This window comes from Hydractinia symbiolongicarpus, chromosome 4, assembly GCF_029227915.1.
Source record: "Hydractinia symbiolongicarpus strain clone_291-10 chromosome 4, HSymV2.1, whole genome shotgun sequence".
NCBI lineage: Eukaryota > Metazoa > Cnidaria > Hydrozoa > Anthoathecata > Hydractiniidae > Hydractinia > Hydractinia symbiolongicarpus.
The window spans coordinates 1,460,667-1,485,199 of record NC_079878.1 but is presented as its reverse complement, the minus strand read 5'-3'; the positions used below and the strand labels follow the sequence as shown (position 1 = coordinate 1,485,199).

The window sequence follows — 24,533 nt, the reverse complement described above, 5'->3', positions numbered from 1 at the left end:
CACGCCGTTGTTTTTCATATTTTGTCTGAAGTTTTGTTTGGAGGATTTCATGCGATTTGACATTTGATATTTTGTGTTAGATTTTAAGAACTTTTTTGTTAAATTATGACTTATATACTTTCTTTTTATGCATTTTCAGATTATTTTTTTTAGTAAAAGGCATATTCAATATACTGAAATATTTGCTGATGTCATCAAAATTCAAATGACAGAACTTTTCAATTGTTTTTCTGCCTAAGTGGATTTTTCCACGGGCCTAATCGACTAGTCTCTTATAATAATACGCTAAGTGTGTCTGTCTGTCACTTTTGCAAAGTGGATAAAATTTCTTTGATAAAGTCTATAAAACATCGTCTATAAATTTGTTCTGTAAATTACCAAGCTTTGACGTTAAAGCAATATTGACGTCAAAGGAAAGTATATTAAGATTAGTGAAGCCATTGCATTGCACTTTTAAATTTAAGGCTAAATAACTTGGAAACGGGTGGAAATAACTGACGTCATCTCCTGCGTAGGTAACTAGGGACCACCTTTGACCAATTTGGGTAAGTTTCCCAAACCTGGGTCCCTGAATCCGTTTCGGAAATGGACGGGTTGATGACTTCATCAAAAAACCTTCAAACCCTAATATCTCTGTAACCGTTTGTCAAAAATGCACGATCCTATACATTTTCTTGATCAGCGTTTCAAGATCTATACGATGAAGGCAACAGGCATACACATTTCTGAAAAAAAAAGTTTTGTGCTCTGACATGTCTCTGCTGACGTCATCAAAATTTAAATGACGGTTATTTTTCTCTGTTATCCTGCCTAAGTGGATTTTTCCACGGGCCTTATCGACTAGTCTGTCAATAAAACAATAGAGGTAGTCACGTCACCGGAGCAGAGCGTTCGAAATTTGAAAATGCCAACATGCCGTACACAAATAACGAGCCAGGAAGGAGGGAGAGAAATCAGAGATTTATTTGATTACTAACCATTAAAAAGGAATGCATCGGACTATTAATGTAAAATTACTTTGTATAGTAAACGAAGTAAAATAATAAATAAATAAATAAATTTCAACCTCCATAGTTACAAAACATTTTGTTTATGTTGCTAACCAGTTACTTATACATGTTTATGCTAAACTTTAAAGTTACTTTAGGAATTTACCTGTTGATACAAATATAATTTACTCACTGATCATAAACTTTTTCACCGCCATTAGCTTGACTTTCGTGTAAGTCACTAAAATGGAAAATCGACAGCCGTTTCGTAGTCCCTTTAAGGAAATTTAGTTTACGACCGCATATTTAGAGCACCAAGTGCGTTAAAACCAGAGAGAAAGTTGGCGGTGGCCGATATAACTCTGTATGTGTCTACCACCTTAGCTCCTACCAGAATAGCTTTTCACCCAGTAAAGCATTATCAATAAATAAATGACTTTAATTTTGATAATTGCAACTCTTTGAAACCACGACTGTTTTCATCCGAAGACTAGAGCAGGGAATAGATATCAGCACTTAACGTTCGTCACGGCTTCCATCAGTTAGGCAAACAGGGCCTACCGATATCCAAGAGTGTAAAACTGTGTACGACAGGATCCCGAAGACTGACTCAGGTGAGTACGTAGCTATTGGACGGTCTACAAAATGGATTTAGCATTACTTGCAATGCAAAGCGACCTAACACCCGCAACAGAAAGAACCCATCGGTATATTATTGCAGGAGGAAAAAGATTGCTAGAGGCATTACAGCGGGACATTTTTTGAAACCACGACTAACGGAGTTACAGGTAAGTAGGTTCGGCGTCATTTCATAACAGGAGTCAGGTAAATATAAACTTTTATTGGATTTTTCTCATCCAAGAGGTAATAGTGTTAATCCTTTAGCATAGGTGCGACAGAAAGCCTCCAGAAACGGAGTTCTGGACTATTTAATTCAAACACAACAAAGATGGCATTTTAAAAATATTACCACCTATCTGTTCAGTCATCGTCATTGAATAATATAAATATTATCATGTCATGAATAAGCGAGTTTATTCTAGGCTACGTCTCGACAGCTACAGCTGTCATCGACGGGCAATGATCGTAATCACCTTTGGCTATTTATTATTTGAAGAGATAATTAGAGGATCGAAATTAACCAATCAGATTACAGCAATAAAAGTAATTAAATTTTTCACGGACCCAGATGGAAGCAATAAATTGATTAAAATCTTTCCTTTTTCTAAAAGTTCGCCTTATATTACGTTTCTTTTTCTAAAAGTTCGCTTTTTTGTTACGTTTGTCCGGAACCATTTTTTTGCACTTTCTTTCCTAAATGTTCGCTTTCCGAAGTGCGGGTAACCATATTTCTGGAAGTTGATAGGAAATACTATTGATATGAGTATTTCTGTCTGTACTATTTATAGTTTCTTTTACTTTTCTTGCTGTGCAACCACACTCTCGGTCTATGATCTTTTTATTGTCCCAGTCTATAACATGATCATTCTTCCAGTTATGGTTCTCAATCTCATTTTTGTCTGTATCTGCGTTGCGTACGGCTCTTTTGCGCTCTTGCACACGTTGTTTAAACATTCGTTTTCGTTTCACCGACATAAACAGCATCACAATCTTTACACGGGATTTCGTAGACAATAATATATTGACTCTCTAGACATATTTTGTCTTTCGGATGCGACAGTATACTACGTAGCGTGGCTTTAGATTGAAACACTGGCTTTATTTTATGATCTTTCAATACCCGATGAAGTATATTACTTGTCCCTGATATATATGGCATACATACAGTGGCTACTGGTTTATTTTCCTCATCTTCCCCGTCACTGCTCTTATCAGTGTTGTTCATGATTTTTCTCTAATGGTCTGTCTCGAGTACCCATTTGCAAGTAAGGCGTTGTTTATATGAGATAACTCTTTCTTTCGGTTATTCTCTCCACTGACTACATTGACTGCTCTGTCCAGTAATAAGGACACTACACTTTCTTTGCAGGACATTTGGTGATTAGATGTGTAGTTGAGATATTGATCAGTATGAGTTGGTTTGTGGTATACTGATACTGATAAGTTACCACCGTTGCGAGACACTAGAATGTCTAAGAAAGGAAGCTTACCGTTCTTCTCATGTTCAATTGTAAATTGAATCTTCGGGTGCAAATTATTGATATGTTCATGAAATACGTCTAGATGTGCTCTTTTTATTATTAAAAAGACGTCATCCACAAATCTTTTCCAAACTCTCGGAACGTGATCTGCAGTTGTTAAAGCTGTAGTCTCATGAGCCTGCATATATATTTCAGCTACCACAAAGGATGTTGGGCCACGCATAGCCACACCGTCAGTTTGCGTAAAGAATTTACCGTCAAATAAATACCATGTTTTTGTAAGTACAATTTGGAACAACAACATTAGTTTGTCAATAGGGATGTGTGTTTTGTGCTCATACTCATCATCATTTAGCAGTAATTCCCTGATGATATATAATGTGTCCTTTATCGGTACATTTGTGTGCAGTGAAGTAACGTCAAATGATACCATCGTCGTCCTCGATCCGTATGTTTCTGATAAATTCCGAAAACTCTTTCGAGTTTTTACAGTGATCACTCTTTGTGTAATTGCTAAGAATGGAAGCTAGGTATTTCGATAAATTATACAAAGGCGATCCTGTACACGACACGATTGGGCGTATAGGAATTCCAGGTTTATGTATTTTAGGAAGACCATAGAATCGAGACGGTGGAGTGTCTGAAAGCCTAAGCTTGTAATAAAACCTATCATCAATGCTGTCGTTTTTATTTAAACGTATCAAGGTATTCCTTGTGTCACGCTTGATAGTTTCTGTTGGATCTCGTTTGAGGCGTGCGTATGTACTGTTGTTAATGTGGTCATAACATTTATCAAGGTAATCATTTTTGTCTAAAATGACCATTAGCTGGCAAGATCATAATATCTTTATCCTTTCTTAATTTAGACAGTGTGATGCGTTCCTGTTTCGTCATGTTGTCTTTTGGCACTTTATAAATAGTATAAACAGAAATACTCGCCTGAAACTTTAGTCGCGCTCTCATCTGAACTCTTAAATAACGTTTAACGTCCTACACGTTAACTTTTTTGCTTAGTATAATAATTAACAGCCATTATTCCACCGTGTTAATTATCTACATCTGTAAGTTATTATTAAGCAACGGTGTAAAAATAGTAAGAACTTAATTAATTACTCTCCACTAAGAATAAAGATGGCACAGGGACATATTTAATCACACCATATCCCAGGACGTAAGTATAATTCTGTGTCCTTTCGGGATGGTACATGCCTATTATTAGTATGTTCTACATGCATACGGATGTACACGGCAAGGATTCTGCCGTAAGAATCAGACTATGTGCTTAGTTACGAAGGACAAGTTACATTAATAATCTAATTCTTTTTTTAGCAAATTACGATTTATATTTAGAACGGTAGGATTGTTATCAAAGAACTTGCTAGTTAGCAACACGTTAACTTCTATGAAAACGCTTTCAAACATCAAAGGTTAAATGCATTAAAGCGGATAACAGCGGATTGCTTCAATGCAAGCCTGGTTACTTATCTCGAAGGGACGGTGCATAGCCTGTATTAGCAATTCTTTACTTGCTACCCCATGATAGAGATAGGATGGGTATGGAGAAGTTTCACTCCAATCGCGGTTACGCACATCCAGGCAATCATTTCTTCCGCCCTCAGACCGCTATGAGCTTTAGGTTCCGCCAAACAGACAGGTATTAAGCTTCTTGAATCACATCATCTAGTTAGCAATTTTTTTTTCTTCTCATAGCTTAACAGAACACGTTTACCAGTCATATGCAAATAATTCACAATTGAGGCTTCCATATTTACAAGGAGTATCGCACCATCCAAATCCATGTCGTCCTCAAATGAAATCGCGTTAGTCCTAATATTCGCAAAACAAAAAGTTCTGTTATTTATCTCTGAGAAGTCTAGTTCTTCTCTCACAATAGAGATGGAGATAAAATGACGACAGATGTAAGTGGAGAGTCCACTCCACACATGCTTACACGTATCCAAGCGATGATTTCGGCCACTCTTAGACCACTATGAGCATTACTAACATGCAGTTAATAAGTTCGTAAACACATATTCAGAGGACTTCAGACAATACCCGGGCTATTTATTCAGATACCATTCATCAGCGGCTGCACCAACAAATAATTTAATTCCATCGTTATGCCCTAATTACTACAGTCAGATCATGATGCAGCGACATGCGACAATATGAGTAAGTGTATAAATTATTCGATTACTCGTATTCAAGCAAGCATGTAGTAGCAGGCTTAGTGTGGAATAAGGGTTTCTTCAACCCTTCTGTGGTGGCAACATGAAGAATCCGCCAACACACTCACCCGTAAGTATGGTCGATTTAGTGGATGCGAGTAGAGGGTGTAACAAGAAATCCGCTGACAATAGGGAATCTGGCTTCCTACCCACTTGTCGCGCTTTTCCATCTGAAGCAGCATTAAACTTTTTTAACGAAATAGACCACGCAATGTTAATTTTGTCTGTCGCTTCTTAAAACATAGAAACCGTGAATTTTCATGTGCAAATAAAATTTTAAAATAGCGCCGCGGAAAGATCAAACAATTTAAGATTGGCGCTACCATTACGTACAGACAGACAAAATACGGCTATAGAATACGGGACTAACCGGTACATAAAGAAAATAAATATTCTTGCATATGAACCTTAAAACTTCCACCACTTCAAAACCAAAATGGCCTTTGTACCATGTTTCCATTTTTGGGGCTTCTACCGTGATTCTGAAATTAAGTTGTGTGCCAACAAAACAAAGTCCGTAAAAATCGAGTTCTGTGGGGAATTTCCGAACTAAAGTAGCGGCGCAACTCTTTTAAACACATTATTAAAGAGGAACCCATTAAAACTCCACGGAGTTATCGGGGTTATGATTCCCGTTAATGACGTCAGCATGTTGTGACCATCATTATTATACATCATCGGGCGAGAATTTCTGTGGTTATTGATTCCCGTTAATGACGTCAGCATGTTGTGACCATCATTATTATACATCATCGGGCGAGAATTTCTGTGGTTATTGATTCCCGTTAATGACGTTAGCATGTTGTGACCATCATTATTATACATCATCGGGCGAGAATTTCTGTGGTTATTGATTCCCGTTAATGACGTTAGCATGTTGTGACCATCATTATTATACATCATCGGGCGAGAATTTCTGTGATAACGCGCTCCACCTGGATATGTGGCACAGTTTACTACTCTTGTTAAACGCTCCTAACGAGTGTTCAACGCTGTGTCACACGTTAATTGTGGCTCAACCTTTCTTTATAATATAAACTGTATTTTGTATATCTATTTAAAAAGGCTGCCCCGCAGCTTTATGTGTGACACCCAGCTGAATAATTTCATTTCTTCGTGTTAACAGGCAGCACAGATGCACAAAAGAGTGATACGGAAAATATATACGAGGGACGAAACTCTGAGATCCGGCGTACCCGTTTGCCACAATCTGGCAGTGATAGTAACAAAATTAAGTTCATGTTTTCTTTATTTTCTACAATATCGTTTACGATAAATTTAATGTTTTATGGCAGCAATGGGCCACCATAAACATATTACTAGCTAAAGGCTTGAATATAAAGCAGAATAAAGCATGCTTTTCTGCATAATAAATATAATATATAAATATATGCCCTCGGGGATAAAGTCAAGCACCTATTATAATTGTGCAATCAAGCAAAATAGCTAACAATAGATTATTCGTACTGGTTTCTTGTTTTAACAATAACATTTCCAACGGTCACAATATGTTAAGCTGTGTGGTTTATATTGCAAGATAACCTGTAAGTCCAACGGAAAAATCACAGACAGGCACTGTGATAACTAATAATTAAGTAAGTGAAATGAACAAAGTAGTTTGTTGTTTTAGGTACTCCGGCACAATAACAGAAGTGCATCTCAACATTTTGTAAATGAGCTGCAATTAATTTTTTTTTCATAAAACTATAGATGTGCCCTCTTGTCAAAATACTTTGGCCATCCCGCATTTATCCACGTTTACCAGCGCTTCGTCAGACTTTCTTAACAAGTTTCTGCTATCTCTGCGTTTTTTATAGCTACTGCCACCTACGTTATATCAATTTGTTAATGTCTACCACAAAGGTCAGAGAAAGGCTGTCGTTGATCTTATATTGATTCTTTAAACCAAGTGCTAAATCATCTGTAAATATTGTTTTTCTAAATGAATATTAGCTATACTATTTTTTCAATAATTGATTCTAAAGCTCTGTCTAAACTTTTTGTTTGTGTTTTTTGTGCATAGACTGTGGATACCAGACTCATCTCTAAAAGCTATGTGTGTTGGTCATTTCTGCATCAAATTCACATATCTTGAACTTAGCATCTTGAGTTTGTCAAATTTTTGATGTTCAAAGAGGACATAGGATTTAAGGATGCTTGGTGACCTCAACAATCCTAAAAAAGGGGAAAATTTTGCTAACATCAACATAGCAATTTCCCTTAAGTTTCGCCTTTGTGCACCCTGTCTTAATTAATTCCATAATACAGGTATGACTATACTAGTCATACCTGTATTATGGAATTAACTTAACAAGGCTTTAAAGCCTTGATCACCCCTTGGTCTATATATGATCTCCGAGATTGATTTGTAAGTTTACCTCGCATGGCAAAGAGAACAAAAGGGAACAAGGAGAAGTATTTGACGTCATAAAATAGTTTGTATCATATGATAAATTAATAACTTTTCACGCCAATTCATGTATTTCAAGATCACATCATTTAACCAACGAGATGTATGTTACATAACAATAAACACTGCACAATGCAACATAGTGAAGTCTTCTCCTTCTTCTTTCAAATGGCGCTTCTTGCAGTTGGTATATGTCAGTCGTATGACAGTTGTGAAAGAAAGATATTTAAAGGTGCTGGTTTGTTAAAATGCAATAACCTGGGATGGAGGGTGTTGCCTCCAAAAATACCAAGTGATGTATCTGTTTTGTAAGTAATTTTAATACCTTAAACCATTTATAGATAGATAGGTGCTGCATAGAAAAGTGGAATCTTTCGATTTACCCTATTTTTTTCAGGGGGAGGAGGGGGGTGGGGGCTGTGACTCTTGTTTTTGAAGGGATTGAATTTCAGGAAAGACAAAATCCTATGACGATGATACCGGGCATAGTAAATAGAAGTAATGATCTTACATCAGAAATTAAATGCTGACGTTATCATTTTTTCAAAGACACTGGCTGGCTGTAATGATTTCCAAGATTTTTCTAACCAGCTTTAACAAAATGTAAAAAAAAAACTTTTATTTTAGTAAGGGGAATAAAACTTTCCATATCTACTAGTTATAGTAATAAGTGATACAATCTCTTCTAGAACAAACGTTAATAAAAATAATCCCACCAGGGTGGCTGAACTACCAGGTGGTGTTAAGAAATTCATTTTATTATGCGCAACGTTAAATATTCGACTTCCTAATTTCCTTTTAAGAAAGTTTTTTTTTGTTTTTGTTAACATGACATCCTGGCCGACATCACCATCTTGCATAATTATTCATCATTTCATGTTTAAACGCTTTTATAGAATGATCACAAATCAGATACTGGAAACAATTGACTTTCTTTCGTTGAAATCAAACACGTTGACAAATCTTCGATTGTCAGGATGTCAAATTCGTCGCTTGACATCTAATCAATTTTCTGGCTTACCAAACTTAAGAGCAGTAGATCTAAGCAACAACACCCTAACAGGTCTTCCTGAAAGTTTATTTAATCTTTGCAAGGAACTGCGATTTCTAAACTTATCAAGAAATGCCATACATGTAATGGATGAAAAGGTTTTTGTGGAAAACAAAAATCTGGTTGTTTTGTAAGTAGTAATTATTATCTCTACCTTTTAATACGTTTGTTCAACTAAAATATTTATTACGTAGCTACAAAAGATACTATTTCTTGTTCACTAAAACCAAGCCAGTATGTTATTTCAATTTACAAGTTTCATGGTCTAATTTAAAGTTCCAGCCATGTAATGATAACTTATATATTGCCATGTATAATTCGCCCATGGGGAAGTATCAGTTTTTCTTCTCAAAACAGATTTTTGTACGTAACATCACAACAACACTAATAGTTTTGAATTCAATGTCACTTTTTTAATCTAGTTGATGCGGTATACACTTGTAAAGTTCATGAACACATTGAATCATATAGAATACTTATTATATAAAAAAATACTACACTATGGATTTATTTAATCTGTTCTTGGAAAGCAAGGTGTATAGGAAAAAGGGGATTGATATAACCAGGGGGTCCAATTATTATGTAAATTTTTGAAATGGAAAATGATGCTGGATAATAGAAATAGAAGCAGGCTAATTTTTTCTTTAATTGTAATTAACCATTGTTTGGAAATGGGGGTAAAAGAAATGACATTTATTTATTTACTATTGTCAGAATTTAACAAAATGCTTACCATTACCAAAATATATCTACTCAGCCTAGTTATATGTACAAATTCATTTTTTCATTTTTAGAGATTTTTCTAGAAACTATCTAACGCATTTAAACAACAACACATTTAAAAGCCTCGCGAAGCTCCAGTATATGTAAGTAGAACAATAACATACATCTTTTGTGTTCGCGTAGTTTTTTCTTTAACTTATTATTCGTAGTATCTATATATTATGATACCCGTTAACTCTCAAAATGTACCAAATTTTTTTATTTAAAACCGGGAGTTTTTGTTAAACACACGACAATTCCTTGGACGCAACAAAACCATTAAAATTATATCATATTTCCTATTTGGTGTGTCCGTAGCTAGACTGTGGAATCAGGCAGAGACAGACCACGCCTATTATTACCATACTAGTCTTCAACCCGTGAAAAAACCACGCTGCCTTTTATATATCGCATTTAGTGCTTCCACAAAAGATAGACAAACAGAGAGACGACGGCTATTATTGTAGAAATGATAATTTTTCCATACAAAATTCACGGGTTTGTCCATCTCAGACATTCCAGATTATTACCTGTGGTGCATATTCACAGTATTGCTATTTTGTGTGTCCTTAGCTAGCGATTCGGATAATTTTGGACAAAGTACAGCTAATGATATGGCGACTAGTTAGGCAACCCGGCCTTGAACGCCATGTTGATACTATAAAAATCTTCAAATATTGCTTAACACAAACCCCACCAAGATTATCGTTGCAATAGCGCGCAATGAAAACCAAGCTTTAACAGCTTAATTTAGCTAGCTTTAGTGAGTAGGTACTTTCTGAATAAAAATTTGGCTTGTCAAACTTATGATTCATTGTACATTTTAAAAAGAAAAAGTTTTAAGTTTAGCCTGAAGAGGAGGACAGACTGATTTGTTGGTTATGTGGTGACAGCTATTGATCATAAAAGCCTGCCTTAGATATTTGGGATATGTATGGGAAATCCACGGGTTCCCCTATCCTTTTTATACCGCATTGCGTGCTTCTACCATTTTACGTGACAGACAGACAGACGTATACGGGTATTATAATATAGATGTTCAAACTTGTGATTACCTAAATTTTTGAAAAAATCTTTCTTTGTTTTACAAAAGGTTTCAGATAGTTTACATTCTTGTACATACACACCATTCTGTTATGTCGAAAAGCAGGACCTTAGAAAGGTTACTTTTAAGGATATTAATTTTTGTGAAAACTAATTTTTTGCGAAGTTAGCAAATTCTAAAATTTCTTGAGAATCAAATTTTGTAAATTAACTTTTTTCAATTCCATTATTACAGGCTTTTTATGTACGAACTTCTTATAGTTCTCAGAAAACTAACTTGTACAACGCCAATTTCGCATTCCTCCAGAAATTAATTCCCCTTAATTCTGTTCATACCGGTCGTTATAGAGCTTTTCCGAGGCCGGTTAAATTAACCCGCTCTTAATATCTTACCAACCACTTTCCCTAAGCAAACTAAAATTGTTTGTCTAGTTACCTGATTGAGAACATTTGTTCCTCGCCCTAAACAATATGTCGGGTGTTGCAAAATATGTAAAAACACGACCAGCCTAAAATTGCTCAAAGAATACTTTTTTTCTTGTTTAAAATACATGTTTTATTTGGATACATAAAAAACTATTTATTCAAAAACCTAATGACGCTTCAGTATTTGTAAGTACAGAATTGGTTTGTAATAGTCACGCGATTCGTTTGTGTTGATTTGTTAAAATAGTAATGCACAAAAGCAAAACTAAGACAAGAAGCTGCGGGAGAAATCAAATGGGCAACTCGCTGCGTCGAGAGCGTGTGGCATGTAGTATAAAATTTATTATGTAATGCATATAAAGCATTCATGATATATAAAGACCATTTTGCATTTAGGGTGCACATTATTTTATGAACATACGTAGCATAAAATGGATCAAATCAGTCTTCTTGGCTAAGCCAGGAATAATTTTTAAAAATGACGGCTGGATAAGGATAAAGAAACGCGGCCATACTCGCCCCCCCCCCCCCCTCCCCCCAACATTTGCTAGGTTTTTTTAAATTGGGACGGAATCTGGAGCACCACCAGTAGGTCAAAAAGAAAAAGAAGCTCTAGAAACAAGGTTGGAAATGCGGCCAGAAGTTTTGATTACCATGAAAAAAACGACATTCTAATATCACAACAAGCTCTAACGTACTCATAGATTGTCCAATTCGCCTTAGTCATTCAGCTTTGATAAAAAGAGGGGACTGGGAACTATCGCATCGTTAGCATTTTCTGGGAGGCAAGTCGTTAATGCGCATGCGTACTATTTTCAGAAAATCGAAAACACCAGTGATCGATCAAAAAATCGATCAAAAAAGCAAACTAAAAAGCGTTGGGCCTACAGGTAGGCTAAAAACAAATACTTTTAATCGCGCCCTTGCTTCCCTATCTGTGTGAAACCCATAGAGGGACCGCGAACAATGGGATGCCGCTCTATTGGAAATATCAGCAGACACCGAGACAAGTCACAAGACTCAGTACAACTCACTTGAGTTATTTTAATAATGGACACAAAATATAAAAGAAGCTATTAACAGGAAATCAACATTGTCGTACAAGTCTGATTTTCAACAGTTTGGTTGTTTTTCTCAATGCTCTTGAAAACATGTCATTTGAAAACAAAGAAATTACTGGTACACACAGCATTGATTGTTTGAGTACGCTCACAGAAAAATTATAAAAAGAAGTTATATTAAAAGAAGACAAATACTTTTAAAGGAAACAATATAACAACATAAAATGTCAAAAGTCTCAATTTACAAGTTTAGATGATACGAAAACACGTTTGGGCGTACTTTACGCCCACTTAGCGTACTATTGTGGCTTTAAACGCCAGAAAAAGACTAGAAGGGCGTACATTAAAATTTACACATTTCATTAACAAAAGAAGCAGAATAAAGATTGTTAACCACTTGTTGGTCACGCCATTTAAAAATTGTTATTAAGGAACATTAAAGGAAAAAAAGCTAGTTCAAAATTAAAGTGTAGCTTGGGGTAACCAAGTACAGAAACCCTCAGGTAGGTCATGTCAACCACCGCTCCCCCTTCCCGTACCATTTCCTGAAGATTTAATCATATTTTTTATATATTGCAACAACTCAGAATCAGGTAAACACATTTTTTCTTCTCTTAGAGATCTATCATACAACAAGTTGCGTGCAATTGGTGATCATGCGTTAGCAGGACTTCCAAAGTTGACAAGTTTGTAAGTTTCATTTTAAGTATGCAAATTCGAAACTTTCTGGTTTGTTGTAACGGAAACAGGGAAAAATGTTTTCGTTTCAAGTGATATTACAATTAATATTTGTATATTTAGACATTTATCGCATAACGAACTTGAAAAATTACCATCAACCTTTGTTCATTACGTGTCAAAATTAGTGGTACTGTAAGTGACCTAACTTTTGAGTTTCATGTTAAACATTCTGGTAATGGTTAAACATTACTTCAGTGATCGGCTATGAGAACCCATGATATTTATGCCATGCAAGACCTTAAATCTCGGTGTCCAGCGAAGGAAAATGCACATGAGAATCTCAGTATTGTTTCTTTTTCGCCTTCCTTGTTTCCTTAATAGGTTCAGTATTGCTTTTTATAGTGTGTTTTTAAGAAAGAAAAAAATAGATAAAACAGATTTGTCACGAATTATCATCACAAATATAAAACGGTCTTTGATGGAGCATTTTTGTCACATTTCAGTAAAGTTGTTTCTACTGCAAGAAATGCAACATTTCTATCATCTCACTAAAACCATATAACACGTTTTAATTCAGAGCAAGTCTTCCTACCTTTTTATATAAGACTGAAATAAATTCTGTTTACTGGACACGTAAGAACGAGAGCGAAGATTTAAAGATTATAAGTAAAGGTAACAAACATATATTTTAAGTAAACACAATGTTTTTGCTAGGTGTTTTGATGCAGTTTCTTTCTCTTCATTCTTTGTAAGGCATCACAAAGACCAAAGGATATTGCTTTTAAATTTTGAAGTTTTTTATCCTTTATTTAGGCATTTAGATTACAACAACCTCACAACCTTTCCATGGTTGGATTATATAGAACTTTCAAAGTCTGTTTTACTGGTATTGTAAGTTGAGTTTGCCTTGAATTAATTCTGGACTACTTTTGATTTAAGTTTTACAAGGTACAAGCAAAACCATGCATCACCTTGTATTATTTTTACCCTTTCCGTCATGTTATAAGTTGTTATTGTCAAAAAGATTATGTACCAGTTGTTAACCCGTGCAAAACATCTACAGAAATTTACCCGTCGTGTAGTTTTTCCGCGTTAATATTTCGTGCATGTTTTACATAATCCGTGCATCTTGTACCACTGGTGTTAATGCACAAACAGAAAAAGCGCGGTTTAGATTAAGTGAAAAGCTCCAATATTTAGTGACGGATTTAGGATCTGTTAGCCAAAACGCAATTACTTATTACTGGAGCACTAATCAAGTCAAGGTAATAATTGGTTTCCAAAGTATTTCATAGCTCTGAACATGTCGACTCTTGTAAGGGAAAAACCATAGTATAAATGTCAGGTGGTTGTAACAGCAAAATGTTTTTAGGGTGTAGTGCTTAAGTGTTTATCCGCGATAAAAAGAATAAAACAATTGCTAGTTTCTAGCAACAAATTCTGTAATAAAGCTAATGAATTTGAAGAATTTCATATACTGAGTAACATTAACGTATCTATGAAACATCTTGCCTGTCGCTACTTCAGACAGCTTCAAGTTTCCGGTATAACAGTGAAATTTACCACAAATATAAGCCAGAAAAACAAAGAAATTTTTCCACGTGGCGTGTCTGTTCAATATATTTATGAAAAAATTTAATATCTCTTCCTTTAAGGTTACTTCCAACTCGGTATTAATAAGCAATCGAATTGAAATCATTATTATAACCCCTCAACGTTTTTACGTTTGCAGTCCTCTGTTCATTGCACAACAAGCTGCCAACTGCTTACGATTACTGTTATTTTTCTTACTTTAGAAATCTACACAGTAACCAAATAACGAACGTTCCTTTAGTGTTTGTACAAAACGTTCCTTTGATTGAATTGTAAGTATTTGTACACCATCCTGATCACCTTGTGTTACCATAGTGATCGCAACCTCACTTCAAGTAATTTGTATAGTAAAAAAGGTCCTCTTCGCAAAGTAACTCGTTTTAGGTTGAAGCAATGTGTTTTTCATTTAATTGTATTTTTTCTTACAACCAGGAAATAAGAATATTTGAGGCGAGAAAAGCTACGCTGGGTCTCAAACAATTTCGCTGCGGTAACAAAACTAACCACCCTTTTTGATTCGTTAATTCTATTGTTTTTTGCTCACGTAATCGATCCTTTGTTTTGAGCGTGAAAGACCTCACTCACTTAAACAAATATAATTAATTCTTGTGTTAAGTGTATAAGGTGTGACCACGCCAACTTCATGCGCATCAGTTCATTGCAATTTGGGATTTGCTATATGTGGATTTGAATTTAGGGGGATTTACTTCAATACTACGAACACAACCTATCTGAAGGACGTCTTTGCCTAATTCTTACGGAGAATTAACATGTAAGAATAATGTAGAGACGAGTTCTAATAAGGCTGTATCACAAAGTTTTTGACAACCCTGGTTAATACAGGGGACAGTTCTGCAGGGATTAGCTTTTTCTTTAATTCTAACACGTTAATTTCTAATGACCCCTAAACAAATTTACGGTCTCTACTACGACCTTGGTTGTTTTTACGTTATGCTTGTAGAAAGGGAAAATTATTGAGACAAATAAATTTTTCCCAGTTCAATAGGAGAGAATCCGTTAATATGCGACTGTTCGATGGACTGGATCAGGCAGGTTGAACGGAAAGCGTCCAACTCATTTCAAGCAACCCTACAAGTGAACATGATCAAATATTATCAACCAGACAAAAAAACGGTGAAGTGCGCTGGACCTGGAATCTACAGCGATGGTTATCCTTGGGATTTCGAAACACTCTGTGGTAGGAGGTTCAGTTTATGTTTATTGATATTTTTTGTAGTTGATAAAATTAAAGTATTTGATGCAAAAAAGTGGCAAGAGTATCTCACATCTATATTATAATACCAGGATACCTCTGTGTGACTCGCAAAATGGTACCGCAAGTAGCGACACGCACGCAATTTGGTATAAAAAAAGAAGGGCGAAACCGTGGATTTTTTTACGGGTTACCTTGTAGTTAGTGTCCATTTGCAATATTTTCTTTACATCTCGGCTTTAACTCCTCTCTGAAGTGCACCGTTATGCATGGTTTATTCAAACTTTGTTCTTTAACTTTGATAAGTAACTTAAAAGTCCTTTAGGGAAAAAAAGATAAATCTGTCTGTCTGTATGCCAAAATGGCGGCTGCGCGTATCGATGGGCAATTCCTGCAAAATTTCCATGGAGGCTGACTAATACATTAAAAAAATCAAAATTGTGACATAAAATCTGGTGAAGTAGGTTAGACGTGGAAATTAATTCATAATTTTACAGAAGGATGTAGCTACGATCTTTTCCAACTTAGATACCGATGAATGCAAAGTCAAGTTGCATCCATGTGCAGCTCATTCCACCTGTTACAACACAGCCGGTGATTATGAATGTAAATGTAATGTTGGTTTCTATGGTTACGGAAAGATAAAATGCACAGGTCAGCGATTTTTTCTTGACATATTTTCATTTTGTGCTTGTATTAAGACTTCCTTAATTAACAAAAATACAAATTTAAAATTTTGATATCGATAAATTTTTGCTTTTCAGAAATAATAATTTTCCTAATAAATAAATAAAACTTGTAAGAAAAATTTAGACTAATAATGATTGAAAATTTAAAAGCATTTAACTTTAAGACAATTGTAATATTCTACAAAAAGAGTTTTATATGAAGCATTAAACGATGCCAGTTTCAACATAGTTCCTTGCTTCTGATTTAGATGTGAATGAATGTGATGTCCACTCAGCACCCAATATAGAAATGTTATGCAGCAAAAATGCGAATTGTGTAAACACGTTCGGTAGTTATGATTGTAAATGTAAGAAAGGATTTGTTGGAGATGGTTTTGTTTGTGACGGTAAGAAAAAGAGTGGTAGTATTCAAGGAATTTTTAATATTCCATACAATACCAGTGTCCATTAGAACGTGCTTCACACTTGCTTGCCTTATTCTTATATTTTGATTCGTATTCGCAAAAAGATCTATTATTGCATGAGATTTACTATAGAAGTTACATGCAAAATGTTTTTCCGCAAAAAGTAATACGCGCGAAAATTTATTTCTACTGCTTACATTAAAAAAAGCGTTTAGCTTTAAACCCGGAATTTTACTATTTTTTCTCCTTTTTGTGGATAATATAAAAATTGCGCAAACATTATTACGAACACAAGGATAAGAATAAATGCACGATTACTTTCTACTTGGTAATTGCAATTAAGCATTAACTGGACAATGTTTAATTTTTTTTGTAAAAACATTTTAACTGAACAAGTAAATTTAGAAGGAGAAAATAATGTATTTACATATTTCCACTACATAACCAATACGTGCTGAATTAGTTGTGCCGTGTTTCTCATGTTTATAGATATCAACGAATGTAGTGATAATAAGCTATCAGAGTGTCCAACTGGAGCACAATGTGTTAACACAATCGGAAGTTATTTCTGCAGGTGTGAACCAGGTTATCATATTCAAAATGGCGAATGTAGAGGTAAATCGATAATTTAGTTTTCTTATTTTGCGTACAGTCCGCTGAATATGTCTCCTGTGTTCGCTTGTTTGTTTTTTTATTTCTACCTGTCTGGAGATATAAAGGGTTAAAGAACTTCAGGTCTTGCAGACGTCTTCATGCTTCTTTTTTCAAAAACGAAACCTTTTTGGTGTTAATTTAGGGGAAAATTAACCTTTCTTTCTCTAAACTGAATGGCAAATGAAAAATATTTTTAGACATTGACGAATGTTTAGAAGATCATAACTGTGAAAAGAAATGCTACAACACAATGGGTTCATACTTATGCAACTGCAAGGCTGGCTACAGATACGCAGTTGATGGAGAATGTTACGGTAGCGAAATTTTTCAGTTGTTTAAACCAAAAAATATTGAATGACCTAATTGCAATATCATACTGTTTATGTTCTGTTCCGTTCATTGATATAATCTTTTGCCAATAAATCCATTCCGTGTTTTATCTGTGTAGATATCAATGAATGTTTAATCAAAGACATGTGTCATACTAATGCAAGATGCATCAATACAGATGGTAGTTATATATGCAGGTGTAAGCGTGGTTTTCTTGGAGATGGACAAAAATGTAAAGGTGGGCGTCTGATCCGTTCCACCCTCTGTAACTTTAACATTCGTTGCACATGAAACTACAAGTTTTCCACGCAGGTCTTAAATACCAATTTGGTCAAGAAAAATTGATGTAAACTTTTTTTATCATTGACGTCATCAGATCCGCGGAAATGTTAAAAAAAACCATCTAAATTTGACTTTCCTGGAATGCTCGCATATTTGACCGGGATTTAGTTACACTAAAAGGAAAATAGAGCTAATGTCTCGATATTCACCAGCAATTCTTTTGAAGTTTAGATAGCTATTATATAAAAGCGAGTAGAGTTGAAATAGCTACATTAAAATGTCAGTATATTCACATTGCATGAAAGCATGGAAAGACATTAAAAGAGGACAATGACTTTATCAATCTTTAGATGTAAATGAATGCTACATTGGGTTACACCGTTGCCATCCAAATGCTTCGTGTACAAACACGATTGGTAGTCACAAGTGTTCATGTAAAGTTGGCTACATAGGTGATGGGGTATACAAATGCATGCCGGAACATGACGTTGTTTTGCAAGAGGTTAAAAAGAAAATGACGACAAATACACCATTTGTGTACAATCAAAACAGTCAGCAAGGGCTGGTAAACACTTTAGGAGGTAAATGTTAAATGATTTTTTAGCCAACCTGTTTAGATTATTATTGTGCTTCATACCTTACTGGATGCTATTTTTTAATTTCATTCTAACAATGTGTGTTTAAATATTTTAATATTTTAGCTTTTATTTTAATTCATTTTATTTCTTTGCGTTCAAAAGCAAGGTACACAATAATAGGAACAAATAAATTTATTTAAATATAAATACCTTATAAATATCACGTAATACAAAATAAAATAGACCAAAAATATCTTTAATTTTAATATTCTTAATTTCAGGTGTTATTGGACTTCTTGTGCTGATTGCAATTATTTTAACCATATACATCACAAAGCTGAAGTTTTTGTCTACATCAAAGTTAAAAGAAAAAAAATGGTTTGCTAACAAGTCTAGGAAGAACGTAAAAGATGTTGAAACCACTGTAAATGAGAATGTAAAAAGTAATATTAAAGAGGGCTAATGAGTTTTTTTTTTTTTCTAGATAGCATTTGTTGCCAAAAAAACTTATATGTGGATTTTAATTTGGCGTAGTTAAGGATACGAGAAACCTTTATTATTCGTCTTAAAAATTTCTATGTTCGTTGAAATTTTTTTGTCTGTAAAATGTTAATAGTTTTCAAACTAAAATAACCGAACAAAATGTTGTATTTATTGTATGTATTTTAAAAATTATTTGTTTTTGAACGAATTTTACTTTTTTGAGAAAATAAATATGTAAACAGAAATATTTTTAAAGTTTCGTGTGTTCCTTCTGATTATAAAAAACATTGCTGATAGCTAAAGTTTTTATTTTTTGTGAGATATCCCCTTCTGAATCCCCCACATGTTACCATGACCATTTAATTAAGACATCCTGGCTGCTCAACAAAAGCCTGGCTTTGCAACCCCTATACCTTCTTTCATTATCTTTATCTCATCTTTTCAACGCAATAGTAAAAATTAAAAAAATCAGGGCTGGCGACACAGTCTTCAAAGTGCGCCCATAATAGTTGAGAGGTTAAATATTTTTGCAATTCAAACCCTTATTAACGACCTCCAACTACTTTTTTTTCTGTGTTTTCCCAATTTAAATTACAGAAGTAACCAAACAATTTTTTAATATTTGTGATTAACTGTAGACTCTTTCTATACGTACAAATTTTTACCAAAACCATCCCCAGGGCTTCCGCTTTCTAATATGTAGTTAGCGCATATGAGAAAACGACAAAGAAGTTTCGATACAAGATTGAGTTTTTACAAAAAGTTTGTGGTCATATGCCCTAATTAACGTCACCGTGACTGAAATAAACCAGATTGTCTAATTAGTGATTACAAAGGTTGACCAGAGTAAAAATAAAACTTCTTCTTTTGTCTGTAAAAGCAAAGTAGAATAAAAAACACGATAAAAGTACTATGGGATTTCCGATAAAAAGGTTATTTCCACTAGAAATTTGTTTCATTGCTGTGGTAATGATGATAATAATAAACAAACAAATTATTTCGTGACAGAAGCTGTTCGCTTTTCCTATCCAGAGATTTTAGTACAGATACCAGTGTAAAAATAGGGGACTGCTAACAGGGCGTAACAAGGCGTAAGTGGTATCAACCAGAACCTTTAATAGAACAAGAAAGAAAGTAAGCAAAATAAAAAGTGTTAACATTTTATTTAATATCAACGACATAACACTTCTGAAACGTCAACGTCGTTTCTCTAACTTTAAAATTTTCTACTATGCTTTACAATGTGACCCAGAATGTTATCAACTTGATGGCGACTTGTAGCATTAAACGTCAAAAAGCTTATTTTATATATATCTAGACGATCCACGTTCTTGTTTAATGAGCCACAACTTATAACCAATACGGGATCTAAATTTAATGAAAATATTAACATCGAATGAACATCGAACCAGATTTAGTCCATTAAAAACACATCGTCTCAGAACTTGCTAATTTTCTTAAATAATGCAACTAAATAAAAGTGATATAAAAAACAACGTAACAATATGTAAAGTAAAAGCTTTCGTGGTTAATTAAATCTATAATTTATGGTGCGGATTTTTACAGCATGCAACGTCAAAAGGTATCTTGGTGGGATAGCTGATCATCTAATAGGGCTTTTAACAACATATCTGTTAGCTAAAATACACTTTTTAAACTCTATGAGTGAAAATGGCTAAAAAATGAGAATAAAATCAATATAAAGGCTGAAATTTTTCTCATTTCTCATTGGAAATATTTAGAAATATTTTAATTCGTTACATCATCTTCTCTAACTACTGGTAAGCTTCGTAACAGGATACATTATATACTTATAAATAAAAATACTTATAAAATATACAACAACAAAAACAAAATAAGAAAAATTCTATGCTGAAGATGTAAAAAAAAAGTAAGAACGTCTCACGATAAAACCATACAGTACACATTCGTTAATTCAAATCTAATTTTCCGGTCCATTGAGTTTGGTTTAATAAAGTCTTGTATTTTGTGCTGCTTAATTCGAACTCCGCTAATTCGAACATTTCGCTAATTCGAGCAGTTTTTCGGTCCCTCATAATTTAAAACTGTAATGAAAAAAAAACCCTTTCTTTTTTTACGTTATTGGTTGTAAAATTACTTTATAAGAATTTGTAACAAATTCTTACACATTCTAGTCGTTAGCAAAGACAAATTTGAGAAATTATATCTGAATTCTTTTTTTGCCTTCTATGCGATAATTTGAATAAATTTTTCGGTCCTTTGCGTGTTAACGAATGTACTGTATTTTATCACTCAACCCCCAAGAACGTACCTTCTACAGCCTGGTTGCTATAAATATTATAAGTCTGTTTATAAAATTTTTAACATAAACTAGGGAGTTTCCCTGTTGTATTCGTATTTGTATCCACTGGATTAACTTCTACAATAACTTTTTAAATAAATAACTTTTAATAAATTAATTACCAAAAACATAAAACATTTATTAGAAGTATTAAATTATTCACTCACAAAGTATTTACCCGAATTCTGGGACAACCCCAAAACGATTTAGCTAACATCATTTAAATTTTGTTTCTATCACTAATAGCGTACATTCCCAAGTTCGTCAAGGATTCCCAAGTATATCAGCCCTACCTAGCGAAAGCAAAATTGTACTTGTTTTAACAAAATAGCTTTTATTGGAATTTTAAGTAATATTGAATGCAATAGAACAACTATCAAAATATACTAATAATTCAAAAATTCTCTGAAAAAAAAACACTCTGCAAAATTGTGCAGGAATATTAAAAGGTGAAAATTTCCAAAAATACCAGAAAAGCAAATAAAGTTGATAATGTTTACAACAGTTTTGTCCAACATGTTAACATAAGCTCATTTAAACTTTAGCTTTCAAGCAATTAATTCTTATGAAAATGTACACAAAGGTTTAAAATTTTTCTCATGGTAAATTTTAACAAGTATAAATAAAAACAAACCATTGTGAACTTATAACACACCAACAGTCTGTTAAAGTTTATTTATTTTTGTTGCCAACACATTGTAGCACTTCTCAGCAGATGGTCTTTTATTTGGCTGTCTCAACCAGCACTCCTCCATAATAGTGACAATTCCACTATCTATTTTCAAATCTGCAACCTCTGGTACAAACCTTCCTTCTCCTACTTGCTTTCGAAGTTGGTTGATATTCAGATCTTCAAAAGGTATCTCTTCACTGAATAGCTCGAAGATAATTAAACCAAAGGAGTAAATATCCACCAACTTTAATTCGTCTCTACCAATAAATTCACCACGTAATATTTCTGGCGCCATATATTTTGGCGTGCCAATATTTCCGACCTGTTTGCCAACACTTGTAGACGTTTCACTCTCGCTTTTCATCGTGGATAAACCAAAATCAGTGATTTTAACGCAAGCAATATCATCTTGGAAGGTGTTCAATAAGACATTGCTAGGTTTCATGTCTGCATGCGCCACATTTTGCGAATGGAGATATGATAATCCGCATGCAATTTCTTGCGCGATAAAATATTTTTGTGCTTCGTCGAACTGATGTTCTTTCACATGCAGCATATCAAACAAGCTGTCTTGCATAAGCTCCATCACCATGCAAAGATTAGGCGTCTTAATACATGCCCCATAAAATGTAACGATATTTTTATGAAACAGCTCATTAAAAATTTTTATCTCACCTTCAAATTGAGCTTGTCGTTTTTTGCTTACTCTTTGAACACGCAGTATCTTAATGGCTACCCTTCTGCTCAACCATTTTCCTGCGTAGACTTCTCCAAAGCCACCTTGTCCAACTTTGTTTTCCAATGTTATTTCATTAAAGTCAATAACAGTGCCTTTATACTGTGTAAAAGATGGTCTTTCCTCAGTTGCAACGTTACGTATATGATAGATGGGCTGTTGGCCAAAGTAAGAGGCGACATATTGATTTGTAAGAAAAGGCGGGTCAATTTCTGAGGTAGTGTGTACTGGGTAAGATTCAACTGGATGTCCTGAGTGAATGTTGGTTCCTTGGAAACGTTCCATTAAGCTAGGTAGTGATGGTACATCCTCCTGCGCATGGTCTTGGCACAAATTTTCCCATGCTGCCATTCGCGAAGCACACAATTCCAAAAGTTCAAGTATATCATCCCGGTAAGGGATATCATTTTCGTTAAAATCTTCATGCTGTGAAGAAAAAAATTGCTAACGTCAATATACAGGAAATCATAGGGTTTTTTTATTCTAATTGTTCTGCGTGTTTGCTTGTGTATGTTAATAAAGCATGATAAAAAGTAAAATAAAATGATGGAGATTTCATTTCCGTGCCTTTCACCATTTTGTTTATAAAACTTAAAAACTTATAAAATTCTTTTTACCTACCGGATTGTTGGCTAGCTGATGATAGGCCATTTTTAGGTCTTGATTATCAGAAGATTTTTTGCTGGACACAGGCTTGGTTCCGAGAGGAAGTCCCACACGATTTAATTTCCTGTTAGCAGCATTGTCCACGTAGACTTTTTTCAAAGAACGTGGGTCACCATTGCTTTTAGCCATCGACGTTTTTGAAACTGGCTTGCTACCAACAGGCATACCAACCCTGTTTAATTTTCTGTTTAAAGAATTGTCAACGTAAGATTTTTTAGCATGAAAAGAGTTAACTGGTACTGATCCAAGTGGCTTCCCTACTCTATTTAACAGCTGATTCATTTTGTTATCTGCATATGTTCGTGGCACGGACGTTGAAGCACTGTTTTTTGATGAATTTTGAGATTTTGACACAGGTACACTACCCAAGGGCTTACCAGCTCTTCCCAGACTTCTATTTGCAGCATTATCCACATAAGTTTTGGAGCTGCTTTTTCTATGTGAGCCTCCACTGTCGGAGGACACAGGTGCACTACCTAAAGGCATACCCACTCTTCCAAGGTTTCTGTTTGGAGCATTATCCACGTAAGTTCTGTGAGAGGAGCTGCTCTGTTTATGTGAGCCTCCACTGTCGGAAGATCTTGACACAGGTGCACTACCCAAAGGCATGCCCACTCTTCCAAGGTTTCTATTTGGAGCATTATCCACGTAAGTTCTGTGAGAAGAGCCGATCTGTCTATGTGAGCTTCCACTGTTGGAAGATCTTGACACAGGTGCACTACCCAAAGGCATGCCCACTCTTCCAAGGTTTCTATTTGGAGCATTATCCACGTATGTTCTATGAGAAGAGCTGCTCTGTCTACGTGAGCCTCCACTGTCAAAAGATCTTGACACAGGTGCACTGCCTAAAGGCATACCCACTCTTCCAAGGCTTCTATTTGCAGAATTATCCACGTAGGCTCTGGCACTAAAACTGGAGTAGCCACTTGAGGAACCAGCAGATACAGGTGCACTTCCCATGGCCATACCAACCCTTCCTAAACTCCTGTTCATAGCGTTATTAACATAACTTCTCCCACGTGGCATTATAAAACTCTTTTGCTACAAACAATATATTCGTTCTTTCCTGAATTTCTTGATGTAGTGTTGTCTATAGTATTAAACTTAAAGCATAATCTTTTATCTATCGCAAACAACAACTATATATGAAGAAAG

General features: G+C 34.7%; 3 protein-coding genes across 4 annotated transcripts; 1 reads left to right on the top strand and 2 right to left on the bottom strand.

The window, feature by feature from the left end:
- Nucleotides 1–2,831: 2,831 nt before the first annotated feature.
- On the bottom strand, nucleotides 2,832–4,298 carry LOC130642162 (uncharacterized). Its single transcript, XM_057449246.1, has 3 exons — nucleotides 4,205–4,298; nucleotides 3,657–3,902; nucleotides 2,832–3,604 (listed from the first exon to the last, which is right to left on the bottom strand). Exons 1-3 carry the CDS (start codon nucleotides 4,296–4,298, stop codon nucleotides 2,832–2,834), a joined length of 1,113 nt encoding a protein of 370 aa, XP_057305229.1.
- Nucleotides 4,299–6,840: 2,542 nt separating this feature from the next.
- LOC130640797 (slit homolog 2 protein-like) lies at nucleotides 6,841–18,990 on the top strand. Of its 2 annotated transcripts, XM_057447353.1 has the most exons (16): nucleotides 6,841–6,914; nucleotides 7,809–8,037; nucleotides 8,626–8,910; nucleotides 9,575–9,646; nucleotides 12,692–12,763; nucleotides 12,875–12,946; nucleotides 13,568–13,645; nucleotides 14,551–14,619; nucleotides 15,346–15,545; nucleotides 16,089–16,214; nucleotides 16,498–16,635; nucleotides 17,143–17,268; nucleotides 17,505–17,621; nucleotides 17,756–17,875; nucleotides 18,270–18,500; nucleotides 18,779–18,990. In XM_057447353.1, exons 2-16 carry the CDS (start codon nucleotides 7,835–7,837, stop codon nucleotides 18,958–18,960), a joined length of 2,091 nt encoding a protein of 696 aa, XP_057303336.1. In that variant the 5' UTR covers nucleotides 6,841–6,914; nucleotides 7,809–7,834; the 3' UTR covers nucleotides 18,961–18,990. The 2 variants fall into 2 exon arrangements, with proteins under 2 accessions (XP_057303336.1, XP_057303334.1); XM_057447351.1 differs by lacking the exon at nucleotides 6,841–6,914 and having other exon boundaries at nucleotides 7,784–8,037.
- Nucleotides 18,991–20,418: 1,428 nt separating this feature from the next.
- On the bottom strand, nucleotides 20,419–24,533 carry LOC130640796 (probable serine/threonine-protein kinase DDB_G0267686). Its single transcript, XM_057447350.1, has 2 exons — nucleotides 23,334–24,533; nucleotides 20,419–23,138 (listed from the first exon to the last, which is right to left on the bottom strand). The coding sequence occupies exons 1-2, from the start codon at nucleotides 24,402–24,404 to the stop codon at nucleotides 21,969–21,971; spliced, it is 2,241 nt and encodes a 746-aa protein (XP_057303333.1). The 5' UTR covers nucleotides 24,405–24,533; the 3' UTR covers nucleotides 20,419–21,968.